This window comes from Chiloscyllium plagiosum, chromosome 20, assembly GCF_004010195.1.
Source record: "Chiloscyllium plagiosum isolate BGI_BamShark_2017 chromosome 20, ASM401019v2, whole genome shotgun sequence".
Taxonomy (NCBI): Eukaryota; Metazoa; Chordata; class Chondrichthyes; order Orectolobiformes; family Hemiscylliidae; genus Chiloscyllium; species Chiloscyllium plagiosum.
Genome location: NC_057729.1, coordinates 48,833,248 through 48,850,990, shown reverse-complemented (window position 1 = coordinate 48,850,990; position 17,743 = coordinate 48,833,248). Strand labels below are relative to the sequence as shown.

Below are 17,743 nucleotides of genomic sequence, written 5' to 3'. Positions count from 1 at the left end.
TGTTGAACGCCTTACTGATGTCCATATAGATCACATCTACTGCTCTGCCCTCATCGATCTTCTTTGTTACTTCCTCAAAAAACTCAATCAAGTTTGTGAGACATGACTTCCCACACACAAAGCCATGTTGACTATCCCTAGTCAGTCTTTGCCTTTCCAAATACATGAACATCCTGTCCCTCAGAATTCCCTCCAACAACTTGCCCACCATCGACGTCAGGCTCACCGGTCGATAGTTCCCTGGCTTGTCTTTACCGTCCTTCTTAAACAGTGGCACCACGTTTGCCAACCTCCAGTCTTCCTGCACCTCACCTGTGACTATCAATGATACAAATATCTCAGCTACAGGCCCAGCAATCACTTCTCTAGCTTCCCACAGAGTTCTAGGGTACACCTGATCAAGTCCTGGGGATTTATCCACCTTTATCTGTTTCAAGACATCCAGCACTGTCTGCTGTCAATTCTGACTGCTACTTAAATTCTATTAACTCTCTGCTTTGTCGTTAAAATTATGTTTCTTCGTAATATATTTATATCTCTGTACTGCTTTCTGGGTTTTCCTGTCAAAAATGGTTGTCACCCATCTTTTACCTACTTCTTGTAACGCATAATGGATGATTTTCTGTGTTTCACATTCCAAAACACCATGCATTGTCTTCTACACAAATTTCTAAAAATCGTTCCCTGGCTGCAGTCCTTCTAAATCCATCTGCCAAAATCCCAGTTTAATTAAAATCCCAGTCCCTATAATTTTTTAGCTTCTCTTGACTTTTCTTGTTTTCTCAGACTCTCTCATTAGATTTCTTTAGATTTGCCCTTTTCTTGCTTAAATAAATTTTGAGGCCTTCTTAATTTGGCAGCCATGGTCTAAATTTATTTTCTTGCCCCTTTATGGGCTTCTCATAGTTGCACCTTGTAGAAACTAATGGACATGATGGTGGTGCTCATTGTGTGAGGTGATAGCACTGATCTCTAACTCCCTGGGCCTTTCCTTTCTGGTCCTTCCACTGTACTATAAAGATATCCACATGTCCCTGAGGGATACCTAATTTTACAACCAGAACTTTCTCTTGGTCCCTAAAAAGATCTTCTTCATCAAGGCCTCTATCTTTTCATAAATGTGCATGGACCTCCTACTCCATGCGGTGGTGATCTCTGCATGGAATTCAAATTCATGCTGTTGCTTCCCAGAAGACTTTTCCTGGTTAACCAGATGTTTTACCATCTGATATCAACAAATACAACTAAATTACAAGGCAGGCATGATTATGGAGGACTCACAGGAGCTGTACTGAATCTTTGGAAGTGTCATCCTCAAAAGCAGAGGTCAAAGCAGAATCATTGAATATTTTTTAAGGCAGAGATATATAGATTCCTGAGAAGTATAGGGGTGAAAGATTATCAGGGGATATTTGGGAGGGCAGAGTAATGTGCAGAGAATGCACAGTTCTGAGGAAGTCATACTGGACTTGAAATATTAAGTCTGTTTCTCTAAGGATGTTGTGAAACTTGAAAGGGTTCAGAAAAGATTTACAAGGATGTTGCCAGAGTTAGAGGATTTGAGCTATAGGGAGAGGTTGAATAGGCTAGGGCTGTTTTCTCTGGAGCGTCGGAGGCTGAAGGGTGACCTTCATGAGGTTGATAAAATCATTAGCAGCATCGATAGGGTATATAGACAAGGCTTTCCCCTAGGGTGGGGGAGTCCAGACTAGAGGGCATAGGTTTAGGGTGAGAGGGGAAAGATATAAAACAGACCTAAGGGGCAACTTTTTCACACAGAGGGTGGCACGTGTATGGAATAAGCTGCCAGAGGATGTGGTGGAGGCTAGTACCATTACAACATTTAAAATACATCTGGATGGGTATACGATTAGGAAGGATTTGGAGGGATATGGGCCGGGTGCTGGCAGATGGGACTAGATTGGGTTGGGATATCAGGACGGCATGGACGAGTTGGACCGAACGGTCTGTTTCCGTGCTGTACATTTCTATGACTTTACAGATGCTGCTGGACCTATTGGGTTTCTCCAGCGCTGTCTGTGTTTGGAGTACATGAGAGCAACTTTAGTCTTGTTGAGTGGCACAGTAGGAGTTGAGCAGCCCACTCCAGCTTGTATGTTTGTACCTGCTCCTCAGTGTGATACTTACTGCATGGGACTTTAATCTAAAGCACTGAGCTGTCATTATTCAGGTATTTTCCTAATCACACAACACCAGGTTATAGTCCAACAGGTTTATTTGGAAGCACTAGCTTTTGGAGCACTGCTCCTTCATCAGGTGGTTGTGGAGAATAAAATTGTAAGACACAGAATTTACAGCAAAACTTTACAATGTGATGTAACTGAAATTATTATTGAAACCTGGTGTTGTGTGATTTTTAACTTTGTACACCCTAGTCCAACACATCTCCAAATCATTTTCCTAATCAACCTGTTCAGGAATGTTATTACAATCTCTGGAGCAGGTGGGACTTGGACGCCGGGTCTCCTGGCTCTGAGGTAGGGACACTACCACTGCACCACCAGAGCCTGTATCTCTTTGCGTCTACAGTAGGAACTGAAGTGTCGCGGAACGTATTGTCAGCGCTCACGGGAGCCCGGGGGGGTTGTTTTTGTGGGTGCGCCAAGATGGCGGCGACCATCGGTGCGGATTTCACGGAACCGCCGCCGAATATTTTCTATTTTCGGGACCCGAAGCCGGTGGCGGATCCGATCGACGATCCGGGAAAGATCCCTGGATGGAGTCCGGGCCAGGTGCCTCTGGTGGTGGATAACGGGTCTTTCCAGTGCCGGGCCGGCTGGGCCCTGGACCCGAAGCCGCGGCTTCAGTTTAAAAACGTTTCGGCGCGGAGCCGCGGCGCCTCCCGCAGCGACACCCAGGTCGGCAACGACATCCGCAACCTGGAGGTGGTCCGCTGGCTGCTCAAGTCCCAGTTCGACAGGAACGTGGTGGTGAATTTCGACCTTCAGGAGCAGGTGTTCGACCACGTGTTCCAGCACCTTGGCATCACCTCCGAGGTCAGAGTTCACCCTGGGGACAGGTCACAATGTTGTTAAATGTCCTCACAGTCCCAGCAACACAATAAACTGTGCCCCTGTAATGGCGGGCTCTGCCTCAATACAGGGTGAGCTGTGTCACCGATATGGTAAAAACAATGACTGCAGATGCTGGAAACCAGATTCTGGATCAATGGTGCTGGAAGAGCACAGCAATTCAGGAAGCATGCCTGCCAGGTGATACCCCTGGCATGGGAAGCTGTGCCCTTTTGCATCAATCTGTGCCCTGCTGAAGGCATGTTGCCCTCCCCTCAAATCACGTCAAGCTGAACCCCTGACATGTCAGATTTTACCCCAGGTGGAGCAAGTTGTGGCCCGGATGAGACATGTGGCCCTGACATGTCAAGCTGAACCTCTGACATAGTCGAAAAGTGTGGTGCTGGAAAAGTAAGCAGTTCGGGCAGCAGGAGAGTTGACGTTTTGGGCAAAACTGAAAATGTGTTGCTGGTGCTGGAACAGCGCAGCAGGTCAGACAGCATCCAGGGAACAGGAGAATCGACGTTTCGGGCATAAGCCCTTCTTCAGGAAGCCCTTCTTATGCCCGAAACGTCAATTCTCCTGTTCCCTGGATGCTGCCTGACCTGCTGCACTGTTCCAGTAACACATTTTCAGCTCTGATCTCCAGCATCTGCAGACCTCACTTTCTCCTCAAAGATTTTGGGCAAAAGCCCTTCAGGAATGTCAGATTAAAGTCGTGCCCTGGATGAGGCATGCTGTGCTCCTGACACATCAGGCTGAACCCCTGACATGTCAGCTTGTACCCTGCATGGGGCATGTTGTGCCCTGGTTGCAACCCCTAACATGTTAAGCTGAACCGCTGACATGAGAAGCTGTGTCCTGGAAGGGGAAAGCTGTGCCCTCATATGATAAACTATGCCTCTGATATAGTAAACTGTTACTCTATCATGGCAAAGCCTAACTGACGGGGCATAATGTGACCTGATACATTGAACCATGGTGATATGATGTAGCATGAACACAATATGGTGCTGCTTGCCTCAGTGTGTCATCATAGGGTGTGCCATGCCACACTGGATCAGGATTTAATAGCAAAATAACAGTAATTTTAACGCACATGCCACTACGCCGTAAGAAAGAAAATATCATTTGTGGCAAGTAAAGAGTAAGTTTTGAATCACAACATTTTGATGGTCACTTTGCCCCATATTATGATACAGCCTTGGAACTTGCCATGCCAAATAAGTGTGATGAGCTGGCTGGGCTTCGCTTGTCACTCCTTTATCACTTGTTATTACTTTTCTTCAGCTGCATGTTAACCAGACTGCAGTGCTTTAAATTCTGAAGATTGTAAGTTTTGGCCCTATTAAAAAAAAGGGGGGGATAAAGAGATGACGGATGAACTGAACAGATATTTTGCGTTGGTCTTCACCGAGGGAGAATGCAAGTTGCATTCCTGTAAATCAGGAATTGCAAGAGAACGAGGAATTCAAGAAAATTACAATTACCGAGGAAATAGTACTGAGTAAATTGTTGGAGTTGATAAGTCCCTTGATCCCATTGGTTTTATCCTAACGTGTTAAAAGAGGTAGCCAGTGAAATTGTTGATACTTTGGTTTTGGGTAAAACCAATGGGATTAGATTAGATTCGATAAGTAATCTAATCTAATCCCATTGGTTTTAGCCTAGTTTGTTAAAAGAGGTAGCCAGTGAAATTGTTGATACTTTGGTTTTAACTTTGGAAAACTCACTTTTCATCAGTTGCTCCTTTCAGGGAAGCTTCCTTTAGACTGGAAAATAACTAATGTAACTAATTTAATTAGAAAGAGACAAAGGCAGAAAGAAGGAAGCTACAGGTCAGTGAGCTTAACATCAATCATACGATCATTAAAACAGGGCATTTAGATAGATTCAAGGCACCGCCAACAAGACAAATCATGTGTTGTTAATTTATTGTCATTCTTTAAAGAAGAACTTGTGCTTTAAATAAAGAGGAAGCAGTGGATGTATTGTATTTAGATTTCCAGAAGGTATTTGATAAAGTGCCACATCATCGGTTGTTTGGAAAATAGAAGCTCATGATGTAGGGGGCAATGTATTGGCATGGATAGAAGATTGGTTGCTGACAGAAAGTCAAGAGCTGGAATAAGTGGGTCATTTTCAGGCTGGCAGGGTGGCTTGAGTGGTTGCCACCGGATTCGGTGCTGGGCCCTCAACTGTAAAACTTATATAAATGATTTGGGTGAAAGAATTAAAGGTATGGTAGCTAATTCTGCTCACGATATGTAAGAAAGTGTGTTGTGAAGAGGTTATAAGGAGCCTACGGAGGGATATAGATAAGTTGAGTGCATTGTCCAAGATCTGGCAGGTGGATTACAATGTAGAAAAAAGCAGTTTGCCCTATGAGGAAAGGCTAGGCCTATATCCTTTGGAGTTCAGAAGAGTTAGAGGTGACTTAATTGAAACATATAACATCCTGAGGGGACTTGACGAGGTGGATGTTGCAAAGATGTTTCCTCTCTTGGGAGAATCTAAAAGTAGGAGTCATAGTTTAAGAATAAGAGGTTATCCATTTGAAACAGAGATGAAGAAACATTTTTTTCTCTCTCAGAAGGCTGTGCGCTTCCTCATAAGTCAGTGGGTGCACAGTCTTTAAATATTTTTAAGGTAGAGGTGGATAAATTCTTGATGACTAAGCAAATGAAAGATTGTCGGGAATGTGCAGGAATATAGGATTGAGATTTAAATCAGATCCACCATGATTTTATTGAATGGCAGAGGAGGATCAAAGGGTTGAGAGAAGTGGCCAGTTTTTCTTCCTTGTTCATATATTCACATTATACTAATTGGTACTGTTTGTATCTATCACAGTTTTGCGTGGAACATCCAATCGTTTTAACAGAAGCACCATGTAATCCACTGTATTCACGACAGTTGATGTCCGAGCTCCTGTTTGAGTGCTACCACGTTCCCAAGGTGTCATATGGAATTGACGATCTTTATAGCTTTTGGCGCAATAACAAACACCCCGCCACTGGATTGATTGTTTCCTCTGGGTATCACTGCTGTCACATTCTGCCTGTGCTGCATGGCAGGTTTGTAAAGCACAAACATGAAAACTTTAAAAACATGCTACATGGAGCTGCAGATTAGACAAAATAATAGATAATAAATGTTGCAAATCCAAAACAAAAAATAATAATGTGAGAAACTTAGAACAGCTCAATCAGACTTTGAACTGTTAATATTTCAAGTGCTCCATCATTCTCTTTCATGCACTCTCAGACTTGTAATATTAGTTTGATTGTGTATCATTCCCGCACTGTGGGCAATATTTTTGTCCTTATTCAAGGAAGTGTATTAGCAGCAGTTCAGAGGAGGTTTACCAGATTAATGCTTGGAACAGGTGGGCTATCTTATGAGGAAAATTTGGATAGGCTGAGCTTACATCCTCTGGAGTTTAGAAGGATATGAAACATTTAAGATCCTGCCGGCTCTTGACCAGGAGCATGTGGGAAGGATGCTTCCTCTTATGGGAGAATATAGAATGAAGGGTCACTGTTCAAAATAAGGGGTTGCCCATTTAAGACACAAATAATAAGACATTTTCCACACAGAGGTTATGAGTCTTTGGAACTCTGTCCTGGAAAGGCAGAGGAAATAGATTCCTTAAATATTTTTAAGGTGCAGGTAGATAGATTCTTGATAATCAAAGGAGTGATCAAGTGGGTGGGAATATGGAGTAATCCGAGCAGCCATGATCGTGTTGAATAGCAGAATGGCCTACTTCTGCTCCTAACTCATATGCTCACAATCTTTTGAATTGTTGGTTTCAAATTTATTATCCAAAACTAATTAGAAAGAAAAGCATTTACATTAATAAAGCATCTTGTGTGATATCCCAAAGTGTTTCACAAGAAATTAGTTATTTTGAAAGTGTAGTCAGCATTGTAGAGGAACACAGCATAGTCCCACAAACAGGTAATCAACAAGTAAATCATGTTTTAGAAATGTTAGCTTTGGGTTAAGTGTTGGCCAGGATTCTCTGAGAACCCCGCTGCTTTTCAAACAACTGCCTTTACCTGGGAGGGCAGAGGAGCTTTGTTTTGAAGTCTTACCTGAGATACAGAACATCCAGTAATGGAGCACCCACTCAGTACTTACTTGAGAGTCATCGAGATTAAGTACTCAGTTTTTGAAGTGAGACTTGAATCCATGACCTTCCAACTCTGAGGTGAGAATGCTAGACTAAGCTGACACTGAGATTAAAAATCACTATAGGGAGGGGGAGTGATTAGAAAATGAGCAAGGGCCCTTGATGGGAGTCTGGGAGAAAAATGGAGAGAAAAGATTGAGATCCTGGCACTTTATTGTACACGTTGGATGGCTATGGAGTATAAAAACCAGCAAGACTAATTCCAAGCAACAAAAACAGCAATTACTGGGAAAGCTCAGCAGATCTGGCTGCATCTGTGGAAAGAAATCAGAGTTAACATTTCAGGTTGAGTGAGCCTTCCTGGAGTTCTGAGGAAGACTCACTCGACCTGGAACATTAACTCTGATTTCTTTCCACAGATACTGCCAGACCTGCTTAACTTTTCCAGCAGTTTCTGTTTTTGTTTCTGATTTACAGCATCCGCAGTTCTTTTGGGTTTTTAATTAGACTAATTCTAAGGGTGTTGATGTTGGAGCAGCTTCAGTGAAACCTGCTAAACACCAGGCGGCCAACACAAGGGGCGAAGTTGTCCAGCCAGTCCCTGCAGATGTTGCTGATATACCCTCTGTGATGCAATCAGTTCACTTGAATCATGGCAGAAAATTGTTTTATTGTGCTGGACTGGAGTTTCACTCCTATAGAGAGTCTCCATGTCGGGACTTCTATGGGTGTTGTGATCACTGTTTCTCAATGTACCTATGGGCATTTTCTGGGTTGTGAACACGTTCTTTTCTGGATTCTGTTCGTAAGTTAGGAACACAACACAGGGCAACGTAATATAGCATTTTGTCATTATAAGACAGATCTTTAAAATTACACCCTGTGTGAGATCACGTTTTTAAGTATGAGCGTTTGTAAGTCAGGTGTTTATACATCAGGAACTTTTGTATTTATCTTATTTCACATGTCTCTCTGTATGTGCACCAATGGATGTTTCCTTGATGAACCCTAGGTTGGACGCTCATAACAGTAAAAGGATTAATCTGGGTGGAAGCCAGGCAGCATCATACATGCAGCGACTGCTGCAGCTAAAGTATCCTGGCCACTTGCCGGCTATAACACTCAGCAGAATGGAAGAGATTCTCCACGAACATTGTTACATTGCAGCCGACTACATGGAAGGTAATTCTTGTTCTTATCCTGTTGATACATTCTTTGAAATAAGCAACTTGGCAGAGATTGTGTCACTTGGAAGGCTAAATGTCATGTGGTTATTGTGATCCACCGGACTAGAATGTTTGGTCAGAGGGGTGATTTTCTGGAATATTTTATCCTCAAGCTGTCCTGAAGTTTTCCTCCAATTTTTTTGTCTTCTCCCCAAAGGTTACAGGTTAAGGTGGAAGATGTGTTTAGTCAGGAAGTTGCAGCCATATAGAGTCACTTGATAAACCAGTGGATCATTTCTTGTCTGTCAGTTTCCCATGTTTCAAATTGGCTGAAGTCAATCCTGGAAGAGGGATGTTCTGATCTGGTTTAGCTTTCATTGGACGTATTCACCTGTTAAATAGTACAGTCAGTCCTCCAGTGGTGCAGTGGAAAGGTTCCACCGCGATATGATGGGCTGGAAAGCCTGATGTTTTGTTCCATTCCCTGCTGGCATGTCTGATTTTAATTAGTCAGTCATAACTTGTGAGAAATGGCTTCAGTGGTCAGGATTCTGTCTCACCCAAATGATCTGGGCTGAAAAGTATGCACATGCAGTTGTGGACAAGATCTGAATCAGTCTGATGCACTAACTAGGACTCATGTTCAAATATGACCTGAAGATTAGGATAGGTCAAATAGCAATAGTTCAAGATGGTGCTCACACCCACATTCTCCCCAACTCTGCCCAGGAGTCCTAATTCAGGATTTAACAGACAGATTCAGGAAGTCAAATGCAATGTTAGCATTAATTTCGTGAATGCTGGAATACAAGAGCAGAGATGTACTGCTGAAGCTCTATAAAGATCTGGTCAGACCGCATTTGGAATATTGTGAGCGGTTATGGGCCCCATGTCCAAGGGAAGATGTGATTGCCTTGGAGAGGTCCAGATGAGGTTCAAGAGCATGATCCCAGGGATGAAGGGCTTGTCATACGAGGAATATTTGAGGATTCTGGTTCTGTATTTGATGGAATTTAGAAGGATGAAGGTGTTAGGTTCTTTTCCCGAGGTTTCACACATGAGGTGCAATTCACACACACCAACATCTGCAAACAGTTAAAGTTTATTAAAGCCTGTACAAGGTACGTGACTCCCTTTGACCCTCCTCGCAGGCATGTGACGTCGAGTCAAAAGGGGGCTCTGAATAAAGAAAACACATCCCCCTTTATACAGGTCAGTTGGTCATGCTCACAGATACTCTGGCCACTCCTCCACAGTCACATGCCATTCAAGACAACCCTCAGTGACTCCCTCACAGTCACATGTTACCCCAGGTACAATGGTAGGATGACATCATCCTCAGAGATAATGCAAATGTAAATGCCCCAATCCTGGGGAATCGTTATGCAAACAATCTCCTGACTCAGTGATTTCCTAAGACAATGCAGGTGCGACATACCTAGCTTCAGGGGATGGCTAGAAAGCATTTCTGACTGGAAGAGATTGAGTGATAATTTAATTTGGTAATAATAGGGGAGTAGTTGCACATGACTGTCTGAATTGGGTGGGGGTCATTCGCACTCCTGCTTGACTGTCGTCCCCGCCCACTTCCAGAATGTTCACTCAGTGCAGTTCAACTCTTCAATATTACATTAATGTCCAGAGAGATGTTCCAATTTAATTTTTTTAACATTACAAAGAGGTCCTCATTCAGAATACTGAGAGGTCTGGGTAGAGTGGATGTGGAGAAGATGTTTTCACGAGTAGGAGAGACTAGGACCTGAGGACACGGCTTCAGAGTGAAGGGATGACTGTTTAGAACTGAGATAAGGAGAAATTTCTTCAGCCAGAGGGTGATGAACATCCAGAGGGCTGTTGAGGTCAAGTCATTGAGTCTCGTTAAGACAAAGATACATTGATTCTTGATTAGTAAGGGGATCAAAGGTTGCGGAGAGAAGGCAGGAGAATGGGGTTGAGATACATATCAGCCATGATTGAATGATGGAGCATATCCGATGGGCCAAATGGCGTAATTCTGCTCCTATTTCATATGGTATAAATGGTTGCTGGTGAAGTGGAGAGGAAATTGGAAAATGGGAATACCAATGGAGTTATTTGACCTCTGCAAATGAAATGCTTTTGTAAAATGTTGAACTTTACTATTTAATTTCTCTATTTCTTTTGTGATCTGAAAATGTCAAATTGTTTTAGGTAATGATTTTGTGAGGTGGCAGATCCTTTTGATATATAACAGAAGTTTTTGGAATCTTGTGCTTTTGTTGGATGTGATAATGTAGTGACTTTGTTATTGGGCTTAGTAAACTGGAGAGGTAAACTACAGTTCCATAGCCCTGATTTCAAATCCCAATAAATTCCATAATTTCAAAATAAATCTGGAGGAAAAAAAACAAGTGTCAGTAATGTGATCTTGATACTACCGATTGTGATTAAAAGTAAACACAAGCTTGATGATGTCTTTTGAGGAAGAAAACCTGTCTGTCCTGACTATGACTCCAAACCCACAACAAAATGCTTGACTCTCAATTACTGTCTAAACAAATTGATGGTCTTTTGATCCAATGTAAAGCTGTCATGAGGGTCTGTAGCAGTTCAAGATGGTGGCTCAGCCCTACATTCTCCCCAACTCTGTCGCTAGCTCATGGTTGTCAAATTTGAATCACATTTTACAATTGAATCCACAATCTAATATCTATAATAACAGATTATACCCTGATTATACCCCTCAAACTTACATGTGTCCATATCTGTGATTCAGGCATACCTGGTGATAGGCTTTATTAATGTGTTAGCATTAATTGATAGCATTAGTTGATATTCTTGCTCACACAGTATAAAATCCTTTCATCTGTGAAATTGTACTCATTTCATGGGAAGAGGTGGAGGGCATTCAGCTCGTCAAGTCTGCTCTATCATTTAATATGACCATTGCTGATTCAGCCTTTCAATGCCCTTTACTGAATCTATGCCCATAATCCTGTATGCCAACGGTTATCAGAAATTTATTGATCTTTACTTTAAACATACCTAAAGACTGAGTTTCCGTAACCCTCTGAGGTAGAGAATTCCAACGATTTATTTCCGTCTAAATAAAAAAGTTCTCGTCATCTTGATCCCAAGTGGCATCTTCCTTGTTTTTAAACAATGCCTTTAAGAATTTCGTAGGTTTTGACAGGATCACCTCTCATTCTTTGAAACACTGGAGAACACAGATTCAGTTTTCCCAATGTGTAGTCATAGAACAGCCCCACCATCGCAGTAACAAATCTGATGAACCTCCATTTCACTCTTGCTATGACAAAGTAGAGACTAAAACTGCATACACTGCCCCATGCACTGTCTGACCAAACTTACATACAATTGAAACAGACTTCACTGCCTCTCTACTCAATCATTTTGTGGTGTATAGAATAAGCTGCCAGAGGACGTAGTGGATGCTAGTACAATTACAACGTTTAAAAGGCATCTGGATGGGTGCATGAGTAGGAAAGGTTTAAAGGGATATGGGCCAAATGCTGGCAAATGGGACTGGATTAATTTAGATATCTGGTCGGTATGGACAATTTCAACTGAAGAGTTTGTTTCTGTGCTGTACCTCTCAATACTCTATGTATGAACTATCTCTACAGCCACCTCTTTCATCTCTCTGGAATTTAAGATATCAGGCCCGATAGATTTATTAACTTTCAGCTGCATTAATTTCTCAGGTACTACCTACCAAAACTAATTTCTTTCAACTCCTCTTTAATTCTAGGCAATTTCCTGGATCTTCCATAGTGAAAACAGATACAAAGTAATAATTTAGCTTCCCTGCTATTTCTCTATTCCCCATTCCAAATATTTTTAATTCTGCCTGTAATGGGTGGTGGTAGAGGGTTGCTTTGCAGACTGGAAGCCTGTGACCTGCGGTGTGCCACAATGATTGGTGCTGGGTCCACTGCTTTCCGTCATTTATATCAATGATTTGAATGTGAACGTAAGAGGTATAGTGAGTAAGTTTGCAGATGACACCAAAATTGGAGGTGTGATGGACAGCAAAAAGGTTACCTCAGAGTACCACAAGATCTTGATCAGATGGGCCAATGGGCTGAGAATTGGTAGATGGAGTTTAGTTTAGACAAATGTGAGCTGCTGCATTTTGGAAAGGCAAATCAAGGCCGGATTTATACACTTAATGGTAAGGTTCTAGGGAGTGTTACTGAACAAAGAGACCTCGGATTGCAGGTTCATAGCTCCTTGAAAGTGGAGTTGCAGGTAGATAGGATAGTGAAGAAGGCGTTTGGTATGCTTGACTTTATTGGTCAGAACATTGAGTACAGGAGTTGGGAGGTCATGTTGCGGCTATACAGCACATTGGTTTGGCCACTTCTGGAATATTGCGTGCAGTTCTGGTCTCCCTCCTATTAGAAGGATGTTGTGAAACGTGAAAAGGTTCAGAAAAGATTTACAAGGATGTTGAGGGAGGTACAGCACAGAAACAGTCCCTTCAGTCCAACTTGTCCATGCCAACCAGATATCCTAAATTAATCTAGTCCTATTTGCCAGCATTTGGCCCATATCTCTCCAAACCCTCCCTAGTCATATACCCATCCAGATGCTTTTTAAACATTGCAATTGTACCAACTTCTTCTGGCAGTTCTGGCAGTTCATTCCATACATGCACCACCTTCTGCGTGAAAACGTTGCCCTTTAGGTCTCTTTTAAATCTTTCCCCTCTCACCCTATGCCATCTAGTTCTGGACTCGCCCAGATAGACCTTGTATTTTTACCCTATCCGTGCCCCTCATGATTTTACAAACCTCTATAAAGTCACCCCTCAGCCTCTGATGCTCCAGGGAAAACAGGCCCAGTCGATTCTGCTCTCCCTGTAGCTCAAACCCACCAACCATGGCAACATCCTTGTAAATCTTTTCTGAACCTTTTCAGGTTTCACAACATCCTTCTAATAGGAGGGAGACCAGAACTGCACGCAATATTCCAGAAGTGGCCGAACCAATGTGCTGTATAGCCGCAACATGACCTCCCAACTCCTATACTCAATGTTCTGATCAATAAAGGCAAGCATACCAAACGCCTTCTTCACTATCCTACCTACCTGCGACTCTGTGCTGTACCTCCCTGTGACTCTATTATTCTTAACCAGAAGTTTCATTTTCATATATATGTTATATGAAAGTTTTTACACTCCATTTTTATGATTTTTGCTTGATTGCATGCATATTGTAATCTCCCTTATCAGTATTTTGGTCCTTCTTGCTGTATCCTAAATACTTCCCAATCCTTATATTTACTACTGTTTCTGGCAATGTATTAAGCTTTTTTTTTAAAATCTCATTTAATCGTCTAACTTATTTTATCAGCCATTTATTTTAAATCCTTGCTCACGTTATACAGGTATCAGTTACTTTATCAACCATAATTGACTGACCTTTTTTGTTTGTTGAAGGAATTTTGAGCTGCAGTAAGCCATGTAATAGTCCTTCAACATTCTTTATTCATTGCCCAGGCACAGTCACACCTTTTAATATATTTTCCCAATCAGCCAATTTGTGCTTTATACCTTCATGAGTTCCCTTATTCACATTGAACTTCCTTACTTCAGATTAAACTATCTAAATCTACATATGCGTGTGGTATAAGCGATGGACTGCAGTTACCTTGTGACCTCGGTAACTGAGTTAGTTAGTTCAGTGAAGTTTGAGAGTTATGTGGTCAAGCTGCTCTCTCTCTCTACATTATTTGGGGAGCATCCTTTATACGCCATTACTCTTGGAACGATAATTTCCAGTTGATTTCAAGCAAAACAAAAGTTAAGCAGTTCCCTGGAATATGAAACGTCTTGAAGAAATGTCTTGATATTTCGGGCTTAATTAAACAGGGAGAATGTTTTTCTGGATTCCACGGGCTTGATGTAATGAAAAACGGGAAAAGAACAGGAAAGGAGAGGGACTGAGGCCAAGTGAGGACTAATTGAACATGTACCATGTGAGGCAGCAGATCCACTCTCAAAGAAACAAAAATTAAAGGAAGAATTCATATTCAGACCAGAGACAAGCAGTGGTACATCCTGGTGGAGGCACAAAATAAAATGAAAAAAACCATGTTTCCTGTTGTGGATTACTACACAATAATAACAGTAATAATGATAATATATCTGTGAGACTGTTGACTAAGAACATAATTAGACTGGAACTGTGAGCCTCGCTGTACAGTTGAGTATCCTGCCAACATTTATTGGTTATTGTTGCACATAGAGAACAGTCATTTAGATAGAATACCTGGTGCCTGTACAACTTGAGCAAGGAACTAAATTAGAAAGTCCTTGCTAAAAGGCTTCATTTTCATTGGGAGCAAATCCTTATTGTGCAAGTTTGGGGAAATTGCTGTGGATCTGATCCAATGATCTGAAGGGCAATGAAGATTTGTTGCATTACAGAATTTCTCTGATGTAGAAATTTTAGTGATTAAGTATCAGATTGTTGGTCCCAAGATTAGACGAAGAAAGAAAGCAGCATTCGTGACGTTGGGTTGACCCATTTGGCTGCACTAAGAGTGTGTTGATGATCATGAACTGCTGTTGATCGTTGGAGAAACCCATCTGGTTCAGTTATTTCCTGTCAGGAAGGAAACTGCCATCCTTAACTCGTCTGGCCATCATGTGAATCCGGCCCCACTGCACCATGGTTAACTACTGTCTGAGTAATTAGGGATGGGCAATAAATGTTGACCCAGCCAGTGATGCTCACATCTTGTGAATGACTAAAAGAAAATTAACTACTTTGTGGAGTTGTAGTAACTGTTGTATTTACCACAGCAGCCTATTTACACAGTCGATCACATAAACATCAATGAAATAATGACCACACAAACAGTTTCTTTTCTAAAATTATGTCTTTTGGAATGTAAATGTAGGCCAGGGTGCATTGTCCAGTGCTTTAATATTCTTCAAAATAGTGCCATGACATCTTTTGTGTCCACCTGATGGGATTGACTTGGTCTTGGTATAATATCTGATATCAGGACTGTATTGAAGTGAGCGCCTCGGCTTTGTGCTTGAATCTCTGGAGTGAGACTTGAATCTGCAACCTTTTGATTCTGACATGGCATTACCAATGATGAAGAGAAAATATTTGTGTTCAAGATACATAATAAAAATTGATACAGGAGTAGTTTTAAAAGAGTATGGGGTGATATATATCAGTCACGTCAAAGGAAATCAAATATTTGTTTATCTTCTGCATCCAGATCAGTATTACTTGCACTGCTTTTTGAACCTTTCTGTAGTTAATGTGAACATATAAAATACATACTTTAAATTTTGCATATGCTAATCTGATAACATGTTTTAATTTTGGAAATTTGATTACTTTTTTCATGTTAGCATCAGCATTGAATGCTTGCAAATACATGATAACACTGGATTTGTTTACAAAAGAATTAGGGTTCCCCATTGCCAATAAATTGCTATGATCTATGACTATTGCCTCCTGCTTCAGTAAGGTGCTTCTTTTTTACTGTACTCTCAAAACCTTTATAGACAAGATTGGCAATATAATTGCTAGTTGTACTGAATAATGCACAAATTCATGCTCGTTAGAAATTTAATTTGTTATGACTAAACAAAACCCCCTCAAAACATTTCAACAAAGTAAAAACTCCAAAAACTCAACAGTCTATCGGTGGAGGAGGCCCAGGACTTGCATGTCCTTGGCGGAGTCAGAGGGGGAGTTGAAGTCATCGTCCACCACCATATGCTAGCCACGCGATGACTGGAGGAAGAACACCTCATCTTCTGCCATGGGATGCTTCAACCACATGGAATCAATGTTGATTTCAACAGTTTCCTCATCTCCCCTCCCCCCACCTCATCCCAGATCCAACCCTCCAAATTGACACCACCCTCTTGAACTATCCTACCTGTCCATCTACCTTCCCACCTATCTGCTCCACCCTCCACTCTGACCTATCACCATCACTCCCCCACCTTCATCTACCTATCACATTCCTAGCTACTGATGCACGGAAACTGCAGCATCTCCAAAACACCCATAATCCTGACTTGGAACCACATCAGCTGTTTCTTGACCGTCATTTGGTCGAAGGTCTCGAATCCCTCCTTTACAGCCTACCTTCTCCAGATAGACTGAAGTACTTCCAGAAGAAGGCCTACCCTTAGCTTCTCAAGGGCAACTAGGGATTGGTCAGCTATTGTGAAACAATGCCAATGCCGCATAAATTAATTTTTTTTTAAATGCATCCATTGACCTAAATATCAGGAAGAAAATAAATGTTCTTTTTTTAGTTTCACAGAAATACACAAGACTATGAATCTAAATTTGTATCGTGACTTTTGAGTCTGGATTGAAAAGTGGGTATGATGTAATTGTTTCCCTGTTTGCAGAGCTCAACCTGTGGAAGCAGCCGGACTTCTATCAGAAAAATATACACAGGATGCAGTTGCCCTTTAACAACAAGCTGCTGGCCAGCACCTTGACTGCCGAAGAGAGGATGGAACGGAGGCAGCAGCAGATTCGCAGGCTACAGGAGCTCAACGCACGGCGCAGGGAGGAAAAACTACAGCTCGATCAGGAAAGACTCGAGAGACTGCTCAGCATCCAGGTAAAGGAATAGGGACACAGTTTAAAACAGATACTCAGTTCACTATTTCATAAACATGAACAAACTGCTCCCAAGGCTCTGCCCATAACTTATTTGGAAAAATAAACAAGTTACACTCTTTAGGGTATCCCAAGCATTCCATCATTGATGAATCATTCACTTTTTTGATGGCCAGATATGGTAAGCTGCGAGATGCAGCAAATAATCAGTTAATTTTTTTATAGTGGTTTTGGTTAGGGCTAGGACATTGGAAAAGCTTCAGTCTCCTCATTAAAAGGCTGTGGGATGTTTGAAGTTCACCTGAACAAGACCTTGATTTAGTCTTTCACCCTAAAGATGGAACCGCTGTTGATGCTATGTTCCCTCACTGTCACAGCAATGTGTTGTCCAGGATAGGGTTTGATCCCTCAACCTTCTGACTTGAGCAGCATGGGAAATAGGAGATTGCAAGAGTGTGATCAGCTGAGCTGTGCTTGACACATGAACCATTGCATTCTTTTTCCATGCTTGATGTTTGAGGAGCGATAGGTGGAATTGAACAGTGAGTTTCCCCCCCCCCCCCCTCCAAAATCCCTGTTTAAAAAGCTCAAGTTTCCATGCAGTGACTTTACCAATCACTGTGTATTAGTGGCTCTGTAAATGACCTGGGATGCAAGTGATATAATTATTTCCATGTTACCTAGCCAGACTAACAAATACAAATCATTGTATCTTTTTAACTTTTTCCTAATTTGTTTAATCATGAGGGTTCAATTTTTATTGTGATATCTTGGAGCTGGAGAATGTGTCAG

The 17,743-nt window shown here is 41.8% G+C and overlaps 1 protein-coding gene across 1 annotated transcript in view; it reads left to right on the top strand.

Moving 5' to 3' along the window:
• The first annotated feature begins 2,466 nt into the window (after window positions 1–2,466).
• Window positions 2,467–17,743, top strand: part of actr5 (actin related protein 5) — a 36,312-nt gene continuing 21,035 nt past the window's right edge. The window contains exons 1-4 of the mRNA XM_043710734.1: window positions 2,467–3,017; window positions 5,886–6,109; window positions 8,183–8,352; window positions 16,735–16,952. Of these exons, the coding sequence (XP_043566669.1) occupies window positions 2,628–3,017; window positions 5,886–6,109; window positions 8,183–8,352; window positions 16,735–16,952 (1,002 nt within the window). The 5' untranslated portion in view covers window positions 2,467–2,627. The remainder of the gene's footprint in view (window positions 3,018–5,885; window positions 6,110–8,182; window positions 8,353–16,734; window positions 16,953–17,743) is intronic.